Source organism: Castanea sativa, chromosome 8 (genome assembly GCF_040712315.1).
Source record: "Castanea sativa cultivar Marrone di Chiusa Pesio chromosome 8, ASM4071231v1".
In the NCBI taxonomy this organism is placed as follows: domain Eukaryota; kingdom Viridiplantae; phylum Streptophyta; class Magnoliopsida; order Fagales; family Fagaceae; genus Castanea; species Castanea sativa.
In genome coordinates, this window is record NC_134020.1 from 54,241,673 (window position 1) to 54,261,312 (window position 19,640).

A 19,640-nucleotide genomic window follows, 5' to 3' on the forward strand; every position below is an offset into this window, starting at 1 on the left:
ACACGTCTGGATTCGGACACGTGTCCAATAGTGGACACGTATCCACCATCCAACGTGTCCAGTGGAAACTTTCACCGGACACAAGCCACACCCTGATGGGTATCTAGGCCCAGCCCACATCTTTGTACTTTGTAGGATGATAGGCAAATTATGTTATCTTCCTTTAATGACAATCAAATTTAATCATGTGGTTCAACTACATAATTGATCCTGGCAAATCTAAGGTCCAACACCTAAGTTTTACTCGTTTCTTTTACACCTATATTTTGGATTTTGCAAGAGGAAGAGAAGATTCAAAGTAACAACCTCCGTTTCATTGGACATAGTCCCAATGAATTGTGTTACAGTCGGGTTGCAATGTGAAGAGTAATACTAATATAGCCAAACAAAAATAAAATATTCTGTCATTCAGCAAAGAAAACCACTGGTAGATTAATACAAGATAAAGTGTCATGAAATTTTTAAACGAATGCTTGGCAAATACAAAATCAGAGGCTTTCCACAGAAACCACTCAAGCATTTGAAAGAACACCAACTAGTAACCATGAACAATATTCATCTATGTGCAACTCCCAACATAATGCAGCAATGCACTGTTTTCTGTTGTCCATTTGACTTGGGGCAAAAAATTATCTCATATTTTTCTTTAAATATTTTATCCCTATACTATTTACAAATGATACAACACAAAATGAATCAGGACCGACCAAAAAAAACACCAGCATGATACACACAAGTTACATGATTCAACTTCTCATGGTTTATGCTGTGCATAGATTGATGTACGGACAGCTTGGCGAGAAGAAAGAGCTTTCCCATTAACAAGAACTTGTTCCAAGAAATCTATACGAATTGACTTGAACTGGTAGTGCTGTTCCAATATACACAGAAATAAAAAGAGACTCAGGAATAAGAATGGTCTCGTTATTTAACTTAGACACATCAATTAAAGGAATAAGCATATTTTTTATAGTTACCCTGAAGTTAAATAATACAATATTTCATGAAACAGAATGTATCAAAGCAAGTTAGTTTTTATATCTACAAATCAAAAGGCATGAAATGTCAAGAAGATTGCACAAGAATGTACCTTTTCCTTCCAAGAAAAATCAAAATGACGGTAATAAGGTTCCAATAAAGTTAGCTGATCTCCTTCTTTGATCTGTGAGGACAAGGGACAGTTCTAATATTACTTGAACAAATGAAAGACAAAAGAACAACTGTTTGCAAATTACATGCAAGGTTGAGAACAAATCAATATATTTAATTTTTATGAATGATCACTTAATCCTTTATTGACCTTATCCATGACCTCAGTATTTACAGGTGGAAGTAAAAGGAAGCCAGAACTTGAGAATGAAGTCATTAGAAAACTATTCACTGAACCACACAAGAATGTAAATGTGCCTTCAAGCACACACATGCTCATGCACTCATGGAATCCAAGGATTATGGAATCTCTTTTTCCAGTAGAAAAGCCTCAAAACCAAGACATATTTCATGATGTGGAATGGTGTTGAGAGAAAATTCCACAGTAGTCTTAACCGTTACATGGCCAGATTTGGCTGGTATAGCTGGAACATGAAGGCTTATCAAATAGTGAATCAAGAAACTAAATATTTATCAAGGAGTGAAAGTCACCCCCATTGAGTTAGCATTCCAATCATTATCATCATCATCATTATAAGTAGTGGCAGCAGCATAGTCCTAGAAGTAGTAAAGTTAACTGGCCATTAATGCCAGTACAAGTCAATTTTGGGACCAAGACTTTGTTTTTGTGATTGATAAGATACACACATCCAAATGGTTTTGAACCCACGGCCTTAACCTCCACTCATTCTTGAAAATCAAAATAATTAATACAGACTACAATAAAAACAAAGAAAAAATAGGACTAAAAAATCTTTTTTTGGTATGTGTGGTAGCTGTCATGTCTCCACCATGTCTTCAATAAAGAATCAAAATTCTCCACCCGACAAGTCATGGACATGCAGGCAACCAATAATAGTTAGCATTCCGTACAAGCACATAAACCAATACATAGCAACCCTCAATTCTGTATCGGCCCAAATACCAGGCCATACTGAAGTGTTTGGGGAATTCCAGTCAATTCCTGACATTTTGGATGAAAACTCTGTTTCATCTACCAATAGAATTTGAGCTAAGTTTTTTTTTTTTTTTTTTGAACTTTAGGTTTATGATAATTTCTTCCTCCCTCAAATCAGACCTTTTGGCCTCTCATTTCTGGCACTCTCACTCTCATCTCTCATGAACTCACCAACTTGGGCCCTCAGCACTCATCACAGCAAGTGACAAGTCACAATATCAAGTCTCGGCACTTGGCAACCACAGCTCTCCCTCACTCTGGCAAGCTCATCCACTCCCAACAAGATACATTAGCCTGAGCTTCTTGATGGAGAAGACTTGGATTGTGGAAGTATCAATAAAGCTTTATTACTTATCAAAAAAAAAAAAAATTTGATGATGATAATGTCTTGACTAAGGGTCCTGAATTGGATCCTCAATTTTATGTTGATAATAAGTCATAGTATTGACTTGAATGTCTTTCCATTGGATTTATCAATTATGTATGAGATTTTATGAACCTTATGATATTTTGTTTTCATGTTCTCAACTTTTTATTTTAGTTAATGCCTTAATGGCATGGCATGAACTATGTAATTCCTATATTTTTTCATGAGTATTAACTTTATATATACAAGTATACGGACTATATGTATAGCAGTAATCCAAAACGGAACACCAATACTGATATATTTTGTTCCAGTGACCAGTCCACAACAGTATTCAAAACTTCAGTCTGTAGTTGACATGGACACACCAATCCATGCTTCCTAAGTGGGAAGAATAACTCAAGACTACTTATCAAAAAAAAAAAGAATAACTCAAGACTAGACTGAAAGCAACCTCAACGATCTATTTCATAGATAGAGAAGTTCTTTCCACCAGATTATATGGAATAAACTCATAAGATAAAAGGGTGCTTCATACCCCAACAGCGCTGCCCCCCCCCCCCCCCCCCCCCCAAAAAAGAAAAAAGAAAAGCCCTTCTCCAAGGGAAAAAAAGATATAAATTGAAACCTAAACAGTCAATCTTACCGTGTCACTGTGAATACCATATACTGATAGAATGAAGCATATTTGATTTGAATCACATAAAAGATAGTATCTGCAAAGATAGAAATTTGTGGAGTGAGAATCATTTATCAAACACTAGACAATTCAAAATTTAGAGTTTTATTATAAGCAATAGAAAATCTAAGACAAGTGTAGCAGAACCTTACATGAAATATTTTAATATCCAAATTAACAAATTAAGATAGAGTCGTCAAACAGAAGACTTACAGGGGAGCAACATTATCATGCTTAATGAAGAATAGAACTTTTCCAACTACAGCTACTGCTTTGTTCAGACCGTCTAACAGAAGATCTATAGTGGCTCTTTTGTATGAGGAATTCACTTTCAATAGAACATGCAATGTAATAAAAAAGATATCAGGCTCACTCAAGTCCACAATCAACCACAGACTCATATACATGGAGAAGTTAGAGGTATATTACAATTAACAGCAGCCAGTGATGATGATAAAGATGCAAGTCGTTTAGATCTAGCATGTCCCTGAAAGAAAAATCTTGTAAGCTCCAGCTGCATCTTTATAAATGGATATTTTACACATCTTTTTTCTTTTCTTTGGATAGGTAATTTATTTTGTAGATACTATAACGACTTCAGAATGACTACAATGTTAAATATAACAATATAGACTTCAAAATCTTCTTGACTACAAAAGATAAAATCATCGGTGTGCAGACTTAATAAATAAAACAAAAGACTAAAAATCCACTGGGGAGATGAATTACCCTCAACATATTCTCCAACTTGTCAAGAAGATTAACCATCTTTTGAACCTCCTCTGTAGCGTTGAGACCAGGATCCTTTAAAGCAGCAGCTTCGAATCCACTAAGGGCCCTCTCATAGTTCTCTAGATATTTGTTTACCTAAAAACAGAAGTTCCACCATATATGTACAGAACATATGAGTGATTAAACAGTGAATAGCCAGCAACAACATATTTATGCTCTTCATGTTGATAGAGAAAGTAATGGGGCATAAAAGAGCATGACTCTGAATACAAAAAGGAAATGAATTCCTCACAAACAACAACAACAAAATCTTATTCCCAAAATTTGGGATCAGCTATGGATCCTCAGTCACATGGTCTTTTTCTCCAACATGAAGTCCTCACCAACATGACTCAGAATACAGAGAGAGAAAGAGAGAGAGTTGAAACTTACAGTAGCACAGTTAAAATAGAGATCTGGATTGGACTTCATTCTATCATCTTTCTCCTGATATAATATAAGATATGACAACAAACCCTTTATATAATAGAATATGAGAGAAAATTCAACATGCTTGGCAAACCATAATCATGAGAAAATCATCTTGAACCAGAAAATTCCTAGGGAAAGTTCTTACGCTGCAGACTTACAGCATTTTGGTATGCTTTTGAAGACTGCTGAAGTTTGCTGTGATCCCAAGCTCCAGTCACAAAGAAGCTTGTAAGGCATGCATTTCCAAGGTTGTCTACCAATAAAATTAACCATATTACAGGATATAGAAAAGAAGCAGATGGAATGAATAAGCATTCTGCCAGATTTTCAAGAAAACTAAGTAACTAGAAAATAATAACAGCAGCTTAACGTAGAAAGAGACATCATATTTGTTACTTCTGTCCCAAAACTAATATATGTGCATGTGCAGCATGATGAGCAATTTGTCAGCTATATTACAATGAAGCTAGCCAGAACAAAGATGACCAAAAATCACAAGTAAATTATATGTTTAAGTCAATACCACATTGTCATGTGTATTGCAATGTGTCACATGTCTATCACATTATACAAAGTCTTTATATTGTGATAATGGTAGCATTAAAAAATTCTTACACCAAGAATTCCCATCCTTGACATCCAAGGTAATAGCTTCCTTAGCATGTTGAATGCTTTCCTCGACAATTTCTGCCTCATTCTCAGTTCCTACAAAAGGGGTAATTATAAAAATAAGGTTTCTCTTCTGACTTGTACACTTAAAAAATAGAAATTTCTATCCAACTTATCCCATTAACAGTTCTCTTTTTCTTTCCTTTTTTTTTGTTACCATGCCCCTTTAGCCAGACATAAAGCCCCAGAAAGCCAAAGGTTCAAGCTAAACATTCTTGGCTTCTTATTTATTTCCACAAGCACCAAAGAACCAAGGAAAAGCTGACTACAGCATAAAGTGGTTTCCAAAACAGGTAAAAAAAGCCTTGCCTTGAGCCATTCTTCTTTCAAGCATGGACAACTGACAAAGTATTTTTTTATTAGGACCCTGGATGAGACAATTATGAACATCTTTTAGTAACAGATATGAAAATAAAAACTTATCAGTAAAAAAATTATATGAAAACACAAAGGAAGGTCTGTTGATAAGATCAACAGAAATCCAATATCAGCAATAACCTTGCTTAATGCAAGAGTGAAGCAGTTCTTTGCCGAAGATAGATCTCCTTTCTTCCAGATGCAGTTGCCTAAACACAGCCAAGCATCTGCAAGTGATGGATTCAACTTAACCTGGAACATGGAACAGCCAGGATTGAAAAAGAACTCAACTGGAGCACTACAAGACATGGCACTGTTGAACTAACAATTTCTTCTCACTTACAGCTTTCGAGAGATGATCCTCTGCTTCCTTCCGATAGTCTGGAAATACATCCAATATCTTTCCTCTCAGATATTCATATGTTGCACGCTGCAAGGGTGATTTTCTTTGTTCTGCCCAAGGACACATAATTTTTCACATAGAACTAAATGAGACAAATACAGATGTTAGCAAATAATAAAAATTTCCAAAGGCCTCATGGCCTAGTGGTGCCTCCAGCTCATCCCTATAGGGGTGAGCCTGACTTCCCCTAGCCAAAATAATAATAGTGGTAAACATAATAATAATAATAATAATAATAATAATAATAATTATTATTATTATTATTATTATTATTATTATTATTATTATTATTACCAGTACTAGTACTAGTAATAGTAATAGTAATAGTAATAGTAATAACATTGACAATCATTTAAGCAATCACCAAACTATAGTCAGCTGTATCATAGGCACAAGCAATGTAGAGTGCCATCCCATGTATGGATGTACTGCATATGATCATTTAGAAGTTAACCACATACAAAATTACAAACGCCTATGTATCTGGTTACCATATATTTGAAATGCAATTATTTGGTTCACTTATCTGTTACCTCCATACAGCCAAAAATTTATATACCAGTCACCATAGCAAGACAACATCAAGCAAAATTCCTCAAGTTAAATGTAAAAAATTACCTTAAATTCATACAAAATTGGATCTCCATACATCTTAATAGAACTACTGAATACTGTACCAGTAGTTTTGTCTCTTAATACACTAGACATTAAATTAGAAATTCCCCAACAAATTTCAAATGGAAGCTGCCAAAAAATCATTATCACTATGTCTATAACCGTATAGAAATAAAAAATTCGTCAAAAGATCTTTCACAATTTCCCTAGGTTAAATATGATCCATCAGGGTCCCTAGGTTTTCAAGCAAATGCTTCAATCAATTTATTAAAAATCATATAAACTGGAGACAAAAACATGAGTATCAAGCATTGTGCTAATCCACATCAAGATAATAAAAAAGAGAATTACACATGCTTCCATCAATATGAAAGCAACGTCAATTAATACTGAAGCATTTAAAATGTATATTGAGCATAATTTACGATATCACATTCATAAACATAAATAAATGAAATTTGTATACAGTTCAATCATATAAAAAAGCATACAGTCCTATAATAACCATGAAAAGTGTTTCAAAATTTGTTTGCCTTTGTTTAATGGTAAGTTACAGGAGTGGGTGAGACATTATATCCACAACATCACCTTTAGATTTTGTACAATTTAGTTTTTTTTTTTTTTTTCATTTTTGAAAAAGTAAGTTACCCGTGCACCCTCACTCTCCATCCATTCTTATGAGAAAGAAAGTGCTTCTTGAGCTAGAACTCATTGGAAACCAAAGTCAGTTTAGTTAATTTTTTTTCACATTGATCTTTCACCAGTGGAAACCATTGTTTAGCATCTAATAAACAGTGCAAATAAGCATTGGAAAATTCAAGTGTTCCTTCTATGTAGTGGGAGGCAAACAACAAATCTATATTTTCAACCTAGTTTTCAACTCCTTTATCAGTTTCTATGTCTTATTCTGACCCCAAAATGATCCACAAAAAGGATAATTGAGTATGCAAAAAGTAATTAACATTTATGAATTAGTTTAAGAAAGTCTGTCAAGTGTCAACTAACACTGCTTCCTTAGCCACCCTTGTTCATTATTATGGATAGTGAGATATATCTGCATTGAATGCTTGCAAATAGTTCATGCAAGTTTGCACACATTTAAGAAACCCACTTCAAAACAAGGTTAACGGTTCAAATAGTCAATGCCAAACTCAAACTTCCCAAATATAATTCGATAATTGGGGAAGGGGGAATTTGAACTCTGGATGTTTCCATTGGAAACACTAGGAAGTGTTAACCAGTTGCACTGAAAGGCTCTTGGCCAAACTCAAACTTCCCAAAGAAAGCAAGCATCAAATTAATTGTAGAATGTATACATGTGAATGTCTTCATTTAATAACAATTTAAAAAGAATGAAATAAAATCATCAACAGTACACAATGTGCAAACAAGCAAGTCAAAGGAAAAACATATACTCCTATGTTTTAGCGATTCTATCGTTCATTTTATTTTTCCCATATCTGGAGAAGATGGGTTTATCTCAATTTTTCACCATCAATCTCTAAACCCAGTTCCAGTTTCATCCTAATCACTACACAATTGTAATCAATCAAGCCTAGCATTCCACACTAAACTCAATAACATAAACCCCAAGAAAATAACTTAAATAGCTAACAAATAGCCTAGTTTGGTCTATGAATGAAGGAAACTAAATTCAAAGCAACCTTGCAACCTCATTAGTGTTTTATACAACTAGTTGTCTACCTTCAGTTTAAATTATTCCTCAAATATCTTTGCTTAGTCTGTGAACACAGAACCCCAAAAAGAAAAAAAAAAAACAAAACAAAACAAAAGCATTCTTGCCACCCAATAAGTCTTTTATACCACTAGTTTTCTATGTTTTCCAATTCTCAAAACAAAACAGCAGCATATGTACAGTCACAACATTCCTTCCACCCCATTTATCCTCAATTTTCTCAGCTACCAAATAGGTTACAATACAGGAAACGTGTTCTAACATAGAAAATAAGCAAGGAATCGAAATGGGTGTGCTGGAAAATAGAGAAAAATTGCACCTTGAGGTACGGAATCGAGGAGATTGAGAGCGAGATCGGATTCTTTTTGCAGTTCGGAGATTTTGTCATCTGGGTTTGTGGGAAAATACGTGTCTTGAATGTGGTAAAGATCTTCTACTGCGACTGTGGCTTTGCGCATTGGATCTTCTGCTTCTTTTGCTTCGTTGTTGCTCATCTTTCCCTCTCTCTCTCTCTCTCTCTCTCTCTCTGAGAAAATGCGAACTAAGCACAAAGAAAAACAATGTGACTATGTGAGACTGACTGACTGAAAGAGAGGGATGAGCATGAAACGCAGCGTTTGTTTTTGTCCGAGGAAGTGCTGTCTTTAAGGTTTATGAAACGGTACCGTATTATCAAATGTGATTTCACTTCTTTGTTTTTTTTTTTTTTTTTGATTTATTTATTGTGAATCTGTGATTATGATTAAATAGATTCTAACTCTTCATTTAAAAATGAGTAATTTATATATTTTTCTATTAATAATATTCAGTATTACATTAGTTTGTAGAAACTTTATAATATTTTTAGTATTTTTCAAAATTATTAACCATTACTAATTTGGTATTTATTTAAAATTTTAAATTACTGATAACATTTTTTTTGAAGAAAATTATTGATAACATGATAAAATTCACCCCACTCATTTCTAGATATATATATATATATATATATATATATATATATAAGATTTTAGGAGTTTTATAATGAGGTTACCCTAGAAATTTTAGAAGATTTTAACTCATCAAATATGCATAATTGCATATTAAACAGTGTTGGACCTCAAAAAAAAAAAACAGAGTTGGACCTCTCACTCTAATAAATAAATAAATATATATATATATATATATATATATATAAAATAGAGACTTCATATAGGAGAGCATGAGGTTCTGCCAAGTAGCTCATTTGTTGAGTTTCTCTTATTGGGGCTTCCACCTCATCAAAGTTTACATTTATGTAAAACTTTTAATTCATTGAATGTGTCAATGAAGTCAATACACATTAATTATCTATAAGTATACACTGATTTTATATATATATATAAGAATTCTATATGGTTTTTTAAAAAAATATGTATATATAAGAAAGAAAAAACATCACGCAGGAGACTATGCGATTCTGTCATGTGACGCTTTGTAAGAGTAATTTTTCATTTAGTTTTACACCTTAACTTCTTTACATTTTTGGATTATAATAAAATTCTATTAATAGGATATCACTATTTTCACTGAGTGTTTAACTTACCACTATTATACTTCAATAACATAAATGTGACATCATAAATTTTAGATGATATTTCCATAAGCCAACTAAACATTTACAGTTTTCTCAACAAAAAAAAAAAAAAAAAGACTAAACATTTCTATGAAATTACAAATTTTTTATGCTAACTCCAAGCCAATGTAGAAACAAAAATTATGATTAAAAATTTCAGAAAAAAAAATAAATGATTAAACAAACAATCAACTTATTACACCACATTCTTTTTTTAAGATATTACACCACATAATAACTAATTTCTAATTTATGTAACTTTTTCTCTATAGTTTAAATTCTCCATTCCCTTAATTTTGAATCAAATCATTAATTTAACAAAATTCTTTTCATATTATTGCAACATTACTTCGTGCTGTTAATTTAAAATATTTTGGATATAATAAAAAGCAGAAACCTCATGTAGGAGAGTATGAGGTTCTGCCAAATGACACATTGGTTGAGTTTCTCTTATTTAGGTTTCCACCTCATCAAAGTTTACATTTATGTAAAACTTTTAATTCACTGACTGTGTCAATGAAGTGAATATACATTAATTATCTATAAGTATGCACTAATTATATATATATATAAAAAGAAAAAACATCACGTGAAAGCCTATGCGATTCTATCATGTGGGGCTTTGTAAGAGTAATTTTTCATTTAGCTTTACACCTCAACTTTTTTACATATTTGGATTATAATAAAATTCTATTAATAGTATATCACTATTTTCACTAAGTGTTTAACTTACTACTATCATACTTCAATAACATAAACGTGACATCATAAACTTTAGATGATATTTCCATAAGTCAACTAAACATTTACATTTTTCTCAAAAAAAAAAAAAAAACATTCACATGAAATTACAAATTTTTTATGCTAACTCCAAGCCAATGTAGAAACAAAAATTATGATTAAAAATTTCAGCAAAAAAATAAATAATTAAACAAACAATCAACTTAGAACCCCACATTTTTTATAAGATATTACACCACATAATAACTAATTTCTAATTTCTATAATTTTTTCCCTATAGTTTATATTCTCCATCCCCTTAAATTTGAATTACATCATTAAATTTAACAAAAATCTCTTCATGTTATTACAACATTACTTCATGTTATTACTTAAAAATATTTTGGATATTCTATATAAATTTTTCACATAACAACTTAAATCATTATCCGCGCATCGCGCGGGACCATGGCTAGAGTTCTAATGGTAATTCCACCACATTAATAAGGTTATTAAAATTTTAGTAACAATTTAATGAGTGTTTTAGATTCTATTGTATCTGCAAGAATAGTAACAAATGTAAAGTTTTAATTAAAATTTGTCATGTTGTAAATAAAGTAAATATGCATTCAATGAAACTCATGCATGATTTTTTTTTTTTAGAAGAAAACCTAGATGTAATTGTGAAGGTAAAATTAATCTTACTTCAATCAATAATTTTACCAAACTAACTCAAACTGAGATATAATGAACCACCTATAATGAGTGTCTCTCCTTCCAATCCATAATCTATCAAATAGTGTAGCCAAAAACTGAAATTTACCAAACTAAGTCTCTTCCCCCTTATCCAAACAATAAGTGTCATGAGCTACAGAAAAGAGAAAAGCCATTTCTCTTTCCATTTTTCATCTCTCTCTCATATTAAAATATAAGATTTTCCTTTATCACATGAGGAGTAAAATTACTACTTTCATGGCATTAATTTCCTTGTATTTTAATGCAAACTAAACGGAACTTGATGTTCAATTTCAATCTGACTGAACTTTAAAGGTTTTTCCTAACTATTCCTATATATAAATAACCCAACCAAAATATGCAAATTAAAGATCTTTCCATTGCAATAATAAAGAGAGTTTAACTGTTTTTGGCACACACAGGCAAAGCCAAGGGGGGGCGAGAGGGGGCAACTGTACCCCGACTCCACCAGAAATTTCACATACATACTACCGTTAAGCAAATTTTCCCTGATATAAAAAACCAAACACTCCACAGTCCACACTTGGAACAATGACAAAAAAAAAAACGCTCCAGAGCAGTGAAACCTGGCATCAAAAGAAGGAAAAAGTAGTCTTTACACTCCAAAGTCTATATCATACCAATCTTGTCCCATGCTTTTTTTTTGCCTTATCCCAAATTTGCCTTTATTATCATTCACAGACTCATTACACTTTTTCTAGCTAATCACTAAACTTTCTTAGTAACCTTCAACCACAAGGCTTAAATTATTTGAATGAACTAAATTAGATGTTTAAAATTTATGAATTTAGATTACTATCTTACATTGATTGTTATTAACAATAAATTGATTATTTTCGTTCATTGATGATATGAAATGATTAGTTCATTGTTATTTATTTTGATTAACAATTATTTGTTTTTTTTTTTTTTTGAATATTGATTAATATTTTTAAAGTTAATTGGCACATATATTCATAAAAAGTGAGGAATATAAAACGGCTATTCCATGCACTATGCTCGTGCATTCTGTTGCATTCTGTTTTATTTTGGCCTGGCCATTTTCCTTACTAAACGGGTCAACTTTTTTGAATTTGTTCATATATAAAACCCCTTAAATTTCTCTTGTTCTCTATGCCACTTTGTTCAGGCTGACTTTATTTCACATGGAAAATCTTTTCCTCACACTTCTCTTCCTTACTAGTACATCATGCGTTTCAGTTTCTCCATACAATATTCCGGCAATCTTCAGCTTTGGAGATTCCGTCTTTGATGCCGGGAACAACCACTTCATCAAAAATTGCACTGCCCAAGCGGATTTCCCTCCTTACAGCTCAAGTTTCTTCCACCACCCCACTGGGAGGTTCACTAATGGCAGAACAGTTGTTGACTTCATTTGTAAGTGGCTAGCTTCTTAATTTACTTGCACCAAACTTGGATTAAGATCCTCTAGAGTTCTTAGAATTACTGTACACTGAAATTACAAAAATCCATCTATTTCAATATGAGCGGATTGGAATTTACATTGTCTATAATTTAAATAGATAGCAATTTGGTAATAATCAACCTTTATTTAAATATTGATGATATGATAAAATTTAATTTACTTATTACCGAATGAATGAATGAATATGATATTAGTAGTTTTATCTTGGACATAGAGTTTTCTTAAGAGGAACTAGCTTAGGTCTAATGTTTTTGTGCATTGGACCAGTTGAAATGCAAGACATGTCGAACACTTGTTACATGTCCACATCTCAACGGATTTAGTGCACAAAAACATTGAACCTAAGCCTTGTCCATTTTAAGAACTCTAGAAATTCTCAATTACCAAACTTGTTTTGATTATTCTTGTTTGACTAATTTATTAGTTCCTTTCTTGGTGTGTGAATGTGACAGCCCAGTTTATCGGTATTGATTTCCAGATACCATACCTCGAGGCAAAGATTGCGGTTATGAAGGGAAGTAGAAAGAGTTATCCACACAATGGAATAAACTTTGCTAGCGCTGGAAGTGGTGTTTTGCGGGGAACAAACAAGGAAGAGGTAACAAACTCTTTTTCATTTGGAATAAACTATGGAAGATAAAATGTTCTACCATCGTAATATTCCTTTTAGATCGTCTAGATATATATTTATAGTTAAAACTTAAGTACAGTAAAATGGGTACATTAGGTTCTCAATAAAACAAACATTTTGTTGTGTTAATCAATAAAATAAGAATAATGTTATTCTTTCAAAAATAATTAATTGATCAAGTGGTTGAATTTAATTGAAAAACTTAATGCATTGCACTTAAAGTATTGTATTTAAATTTTACCAGTATTTATTTGCGCACCGGAAACTTTTAATTGGATTGTATTTATCTTCCTGACTATCACCCCCCCCCCCCTCCCCCACCCCCACCCCCCTCACATGTTTTTACTGCGATCTCTTATTTTACTTAGCCACATGTAATTTACCTAAAGCTAAGCACTGTCATCTTTACATGCATGTGGATTGCATAGAGGGTCATCCCAATGCAAGACCAGCTACAACAATTCCGAACACTGATGGAGCAAAATTGGATTGATAAAAGTTTGGTCCAAAAGTCTTTCTTCTTCTTCGAGGCTGGTTCCAATGACATATTCAACTACTTCGTCCCTTCTAACCCACCAAAGCCTGATCCACATGCCTATGTTCAAGCCATGCTTGTTGAAGTAGAGACTTTTGTTGATCAGATTTACAAGCTTGGTGCTCGTAAGATTGCTTTGTTTTCATTAGGTCCCGTTGGCTGTGTTCCAGCTAGGGCCCTCTTGCCCGGTGTACCAAATGATAGATGTTATGGAAAGATGAATGTGATGGTCAAAGAATACAACCGTGGATTGGAAAGTTTGGTCAAACATATGCACATTAAGTACCCCCATGCAATTGGGGTTTATGGGGCAATTTACAACATTGTTCAGAAATTTCGAGCGAATCCAGTCCACTTTCGTAAACCTCTAAGCTTTCATATTTTTTACTCAGATTTGTTTCTTGCATACTTAGCGTGTGTTTGGATTGGGAGGCTGCGTCCAGCGTCCAGCCTTCAGTTTTTTTTTTTTTTTTTTTTTCCTTCCCAGCCGCAGTTGTTGACCAAGTCTTCCGTGAACAGTGCATTCGTGCACTGTTCACGGACCCACAAATTTTACTTTTCAGTAACTTTTTCATTAAAAATGGGTCATGTGGTACTATTCACACATTTTAAAATTATTTTGGTACAGTATTTTCAGTTTTCAATTTTCAGCAATAAGCTCTATCCAAACGGACCCTTTAGAGTAATGGGAACGTAATATCCATCGGATTAAGATCCTTTATAGTTCGTAGTGTAACTCCATCATGGAGTTCATAAAATTCTATTCATCTATTTTGAATTGAGCGGATTAGATTTTACTACATCATCAAATGTTGATGTTGTAATAAATTCAAAATTCATTCATTCAAAAATAGATGGATAATATTCTAGTCTGTCTTAAGAACCTAGAGGATCTTAATCCGTTTCTCATAGTTTCTCTTAGTCTCTACAAAATTAATTATCGAAACGCCATGTTACTAATTCAATGGTTTGTTTGTTATTGTTGTCTAGGTTTCTCTGACGTATGTAATGCATGTTGTGGTGATGGAACTCTTGGAGGAATGCTGCAATGTGGCAAGAAAGGCTACAAGATTTGTTCAAACCCGAATGTGTTCTTGTTCTGGGATTTTTTCCATCCATCAGAACATGCTTACAAGCTCGTCTCGAAGGCTTTATGGGGTGGAAGGAAATCTCGAATCAGGCCATTTAATTTGAGAACTCTAGCCAATATCACCCTTCATTCCGGTTTAGACTGATTGTCAAATTAATAAATAACTAAACAAATTATTTTAGATAATTTGTAATTACGTTGGAATTAGTTTATCAACTGCAAGTGCTTATTAGAACCAATAGTTTTGTTATGAGCAATTACAGATCACAGGTTTTGAGTTCATCAAGGCCCCAATGCAAAAAGTTTCAGTTCATGTGTTAGGCCCAATACAAGACATGCTTGCATTGCAAGACCACATCCTGCAAGTGAAAGTCCTTTTTTTCTTTTTTTAAGGCTCAATTACAAATCACACCTTTTGAGTTTTGGTACATTTTCATTCTCGTTTGTATAATTTTGTTATTTTTTTTTTTCAACTTCTTTCAGTATTTCTCATTTCATTCAATGTGGTAGTTCCATGACTTCCATCCACCAGGTAACCTAGCGTGTTCTCTTTTATTAGGAGTGTTTGGAAAAAAAACATTTTTGCTTTTTGCTTTTTACTCTTTGTTTCAATTTTTTTTTATACAAATAATTAAACTTTTAGTTTTTTGTCATATACTTAACACAAAAAATTACAAAAAACTGTATCTTTTAATAAACACTATGTAAATAAGTTTTTATAAATATACTATTCTCAAACACACTCTCGGAGAACTCGAATTTGAATTTATAAAAAACATATGTGATGGTTTAATTTCATCCATTAACCATCAAGAAGAACTTAAAAGGCTAAAACGACTTAATTTTTTTTTTCTTTCTTTCTTTTCTTATTTTTATCAATTCCCTATTTCTCCAACCTTTAGTCTCTATACCTGAGTTAGGGATCAAATGTAGACCATATTGTCTATTATGCATTCTCTTCAAAATTTTCATTGAATCTTTCATATTCATAATGTTGTAATTTTTCAAGATATTAAAATAATAATAAACCACAATAAAGTTGAATTTTGGGCTTGGGAGGTGAATTGGTGGGTGAGGATTTCGACTGATATATAGTGGCAATGGGACAAGGAAGGGTAGCATAGGGTGATTGAGAGAGCATGTGATTGTGGAAAAGAAAAGTTCTTACATATGTTGATGGAAGACGATAACATCCTATTTTGCGAAGCCAAAAATGTGGGATGTCAACGTATTATTCATCTATTCAACATTTATTCACAAGTCTTTAATCGTAAGATTAATAAGGATAAGTAAAGACCTCACTATTCTTCAACCAAATCACTGAAGGGGCAATAAAAGAAGAAATATAGTGAATCATGTGTGCCCAAATGATATCCAGGCATGAAATATCTTCAGTTACTAACTATGGTGGGTGAGTCAAGAGCACAAATCTTTAATGGGATAAAAGAAAGGATAATGAAGAAGATCCAAGGATGAAAGGAGCAATTTTTAATTGATTTTCATGAATAATTTCTTACAATTATCTTTAAAATTAAAAAAAAAATAATGAAATTGAAGACTAATCAAGATTATATATTTATATAGTATGATTAAAACTACATATAAATAGTCGTTTGAATTGGCACATAGTGGATTGATTTGGAGACAAACTCAATCCGATCACAAAATGCTAGGTTTAAAAAAAAAACTATGGTTTAATTTTTATTTTTTCCTCACTATTTTATTCAAGTGCCACAACTCCCACACCATTCAATAATTTTAATGTACCAAGAAAAAAGAAATCTTATAGCTGTCATATCCAATCCACCACCTGACCACCAAAGCAAAGCATAAATTGGGGTAGGACCTTGCTATCTGATAAACATTAATTCCCCACCTCTTTTGCTTTTATAGATAATTGATGGCTTTTCATTGATTAATTACACTTATTATTAGATTGAAAATGTTGTTAAACCTTAAAAAGTCATGAATTTCAGTTGAATTTTCACTACCAAAAAAAACAAAAAAGAGTACCTAATTGGTGGGCTCGAACGTTTGTTGCTAGATAAGAAATAGGACACCAGATGATGATTAGAAAAAGATAGGAATTCAGATTGAAGCACCTCATCTAAGAGCACAGTGCATACTGAACCCATCAGTATCACTTGTTTCCGTACACACTGTTTTTTTATTGGTGTACACAGATTACACATGCCTGTCCACCGTCCAATTTGTGATAACCGCAAGTGTGAAACCCACCGACAAAAATTAATATTCGGAATTGCATTACTTGAAAATTGAAATTTTGCATTCTCTTATCAATCCTAGTTTAAAGTTTGTGTAGGTGGGGGGATTTAATAAAAAATTTGGATCAAAACAAAGGTTACAACCGAATAAGGGTGGGAAAAGAACAATCTCTAGTGATGTAATATGTACCTGAGGAAAATAAGAAATCATCTTTATTAGTTGAGAAAAAATTAACCAATGGGATTGGTCATAATTCATAAGCCTTCTAAAAATTAAATTAATATCGAATCCAAAAGAAGATCTTGAAGAAAAATTACAGAATAGCAATAGTGGTTATGAAAAAGCGTGACTTAGTGATTTAGGAGAAGGGAATTATAGGTTCTTGTTACAGGTCGGGCCTTAGTAAGAAGGCAAATAGTGTCTTTCACTAAAAGCATCAAAATCGTGGTTTCAAGTTCTTGAATCATTCCTTAAAAAGATAAAAAAGAGATGAAAGATTGCCTACCAATTACATATCGATCTCACCCTACAAAAAATGAGAAAGTTGTATACTAAGTAAAAATTGCCTACCAATTACTTCTTCTTTGGAACACTTCTTTATATTAAATGAAATGATCGACGAATTCTTTACTCCAAATACACCAAGGGAGACCTTGTGCTAGTTAGCTTGATCATCCCGCAATCATGTTTGGTCAAGGCCAACACTTGACGAGATTTAGTCGATGGATCGTGGGCTCTTCAACTTCAAGCCAATTAGAGTTTTCTCCTCCAATGTGGTTACAAATCTTAATCAATACCATATTTCTCTCTCTTAAATACTCCATTGATGTAGTATACTATAGAAATTTTCATAATGTGTCCTCAGTACATAAAATAAAAAAGTGAATAGATGAAAAATAAATCTCATTTTTCTTTATCTAGTAGAGAGAGCGAAATCCTTTGTTTATCACATCACACCCTTCAAAATCACTCTCATACCCCATTTCCTACCAATTAAGGTGAATTAAAATATGGTATTAATGGAAGTTTCCACGTCATTCACTCTCTTTTCTTCCCTCTCATTTTCTCTCTTATCTTCTTCTGTTTACACTACACATATATCCTTCAAAATTACTCCCAGTTCCTCGCAATTGAGGAGATTGTTGCATTAATGGAACTTGGCACTTCCTTCACTCTTTTCTTTCCTTTAGTTTCATTTTCACACTTAAATTCTTCTGTTTAAACATCGTTCAAATCCACTCCCATTTCCTCTCAATTAAGGAGAATTAAATATGGCCTCAATGGAAGTTGCCACATCTTTCACTCTTTTCTAAGTTTTCTACTTTTCTTCCATCTTATTTAATTTTTCACACTTATTTTCTTCTTTCTACCGAACAAATCATAGAAAGGGCATACCCCACCCTCTCTTTCCTTTCCTCATTTTTTCCACCGATGTCCTTTTCCTTCAACATGTAAAGTGTCCAAGACAGCCCCATGATAAGCTGGTTTTCTTGTCCGAGTTAATGAAGAGGACAGCACGCCACACCCCCACATGTATAGAAAGCAACAAAAGCAAAGAAAAATACTACATGAAAACAAGGGCAAATGCTAAACTACTTCCAATTTTACCAAAACATTTTACAAACTAATGTAATAATGAATGTATAATATATATATATATATATATATATATGTTTATTTATTTAAAGCCAAAAGACCCAAAAGTAAGAAAAATTTCAAATTCAATTAGATTTTGAATAGGATTTCAATTGGAGTCCAATTTTGCGCTATGTCCTATCTGATTATTTTAATTTTTATGACAAATAAATTATTTGGTGCAAAAACCAAAGAACCTAAATCCAATTAGATTCTTAATTATATATATATATATATATGAGAAACCATTACATATTTTAGAAACATATAGCTTAAAAAAAGTGTAAACTGTAACTCTTACACCTTGTATTATTTAAACTCATATATGTGCATAATTGTAACTATTTTTAATTGTATCTGTGTATATATACAGGGTTATATACTAGTTAGTATAACTTTAACAACATAATATTATATTATAATGTTTGATTCTTTTTTTTTTATTGCCGTCACGTCAATTTGTAATAAAATTTGTAATATTCTTAACATCACTCATAGGATAATATATTCTCTTATATAGCATGGTTTTATAGGAAAAAATATTTTGTATCAAATGATACCATGTCATCTGTATCAAAATTCAATAAATGAGAAACGTGTGCGTAAAAATAACTACCTGTAATACATGTCTTTCACTTATTAGTGGAATAGTTATTTTTTACTGACATGTCTCACACTTATTTAATTTTGATACTCGCTAACATGGGACCAATTGATATGATACCAAATACATTCACGTTGTATAGAGTAGTAAGAATACCGTGCGCTACCATAGTTTTGTAATACTAATTAAATTTTAGTCCACTATAATTTCAGGATTATCCGCTAAGCCTAATTTATAACTTTGTATTGACTTATTTGTAAGTTGTAAGTCGGAAGTTGTAACACACAATTCCAGATAGCCAAAATGTAACGGTCAAGTACATTTCAT

At 32.5% G+C, this 19,640-nt stretch overlaps 2 protein-coding genes across 2 annotated transcripts; one reads left to right on the plus strand and one right to left on the minus strand.

Moving 5' to 3' along the window:
• Positions 1–380: 380 nt before the first annotated feature.
• Positions 381–8,659, minus strand: LOC142608257 (uncharacterized). Its single transcript, XM_075779998.1, has 13 exons — positions 8,416–8,659; positions 5,726–5,835; positions 5,524–5,634; positions 5,335–5,392; positions 4,972–5,061; positions 4,515–4,609; positions 4,318–4,371; positions 3,883–4,020; positions 3,583–3,640; positions 3,367–3,481; positions 3,121–3,190; positions 1,091–1,162; positions 381–871 (listed from the first exon to the last, which is right to left on the minus strand). Exons 1-13 carry the CDS (start codon positions 8,588–8,590, stop codon positions 755–757), a joined length of 1,263 nt encoding a protein of 420 aa, XP_075636113.1. The 5' UTR covers positions 8,591–8,659; the 3' UTR covers positions 381–754.
• Positions 8,660–12,203: 3,544 nt separating this feature from the next.
• On the plus strand, positions 12,204–15,299 carry LOC142608316 (GDSL esterase/lipase 6). Its single transcript, XM_075780067.1, has 4 exons — positions 12,204–12,543; positions 13,045–13,190; positions 13,652–14,117; positions 14,749–15,299. The coding sequence occupies exons 1-4, from the start codon at positions 12,312–12,314 to the stop codon at positions 14,991–14,993; spliced, it is 1,089 nt and encodes a 362-aa protein (XP_075636182.1). The 5' UTR covers positions 12,204–12,311; the 3' UTR covers positions 14,994–15,299.
• Positions 15,300–19,640: the final 4,341 nt, after the last annotated feature.

What these genes read in the sequence shown, in the direction of transcription:
- LOC142608257 (XM_075779998.1), bottom strand. Translation starts at nt 8,590, where the DNA reads ATGAGCAACAACGAAGCAAAAGAAGCAGAAGATCCAATGCGCAAAGCC. An exon ending in CAAAAGCATACCAAAATGCT is followed by an intron (nt 4,372 to 4,514) that starts GTAAGTCTGCAG and finishes ATATTATATCAG; the next exon opens with GAGAAAGATGATAGAATGAA. An exon ending in ATTTTTCTTGGAAGGAAAAG is followed by an intron (nt 872 to 1,090) that starts GTACATTCTTGT and finishes ATATTGGAACAG; the next exon opens with CACTACCAGTTCAAGTCAAT.
- LOC142608316 (XM_075780067.1), top strand. Translation starts at nt 12,312, where the DNA reads ATGGAAAATCTTTTCCTCACACTTCTCTTCCTTACTAGTACATCATGC. An exon ending in AACAGTTGTTGACTTCATTT is followed by an intron (nt 12,544 to 13,044) that starts GTAAGTGGCTAG and finishes TGAATGTGACAG; the next exon opens with CCCAGTTTATCGGTATTGAT. An exon ending in AGCGAATCCAGTCCACTTTC is followed by an intron (nt 14,118 to 14,748) that starts GTAAACCTCTAA and finishes ATTGTTGTCTAG; the next exon opens with GTTTCTCTGACGTATGTAAT.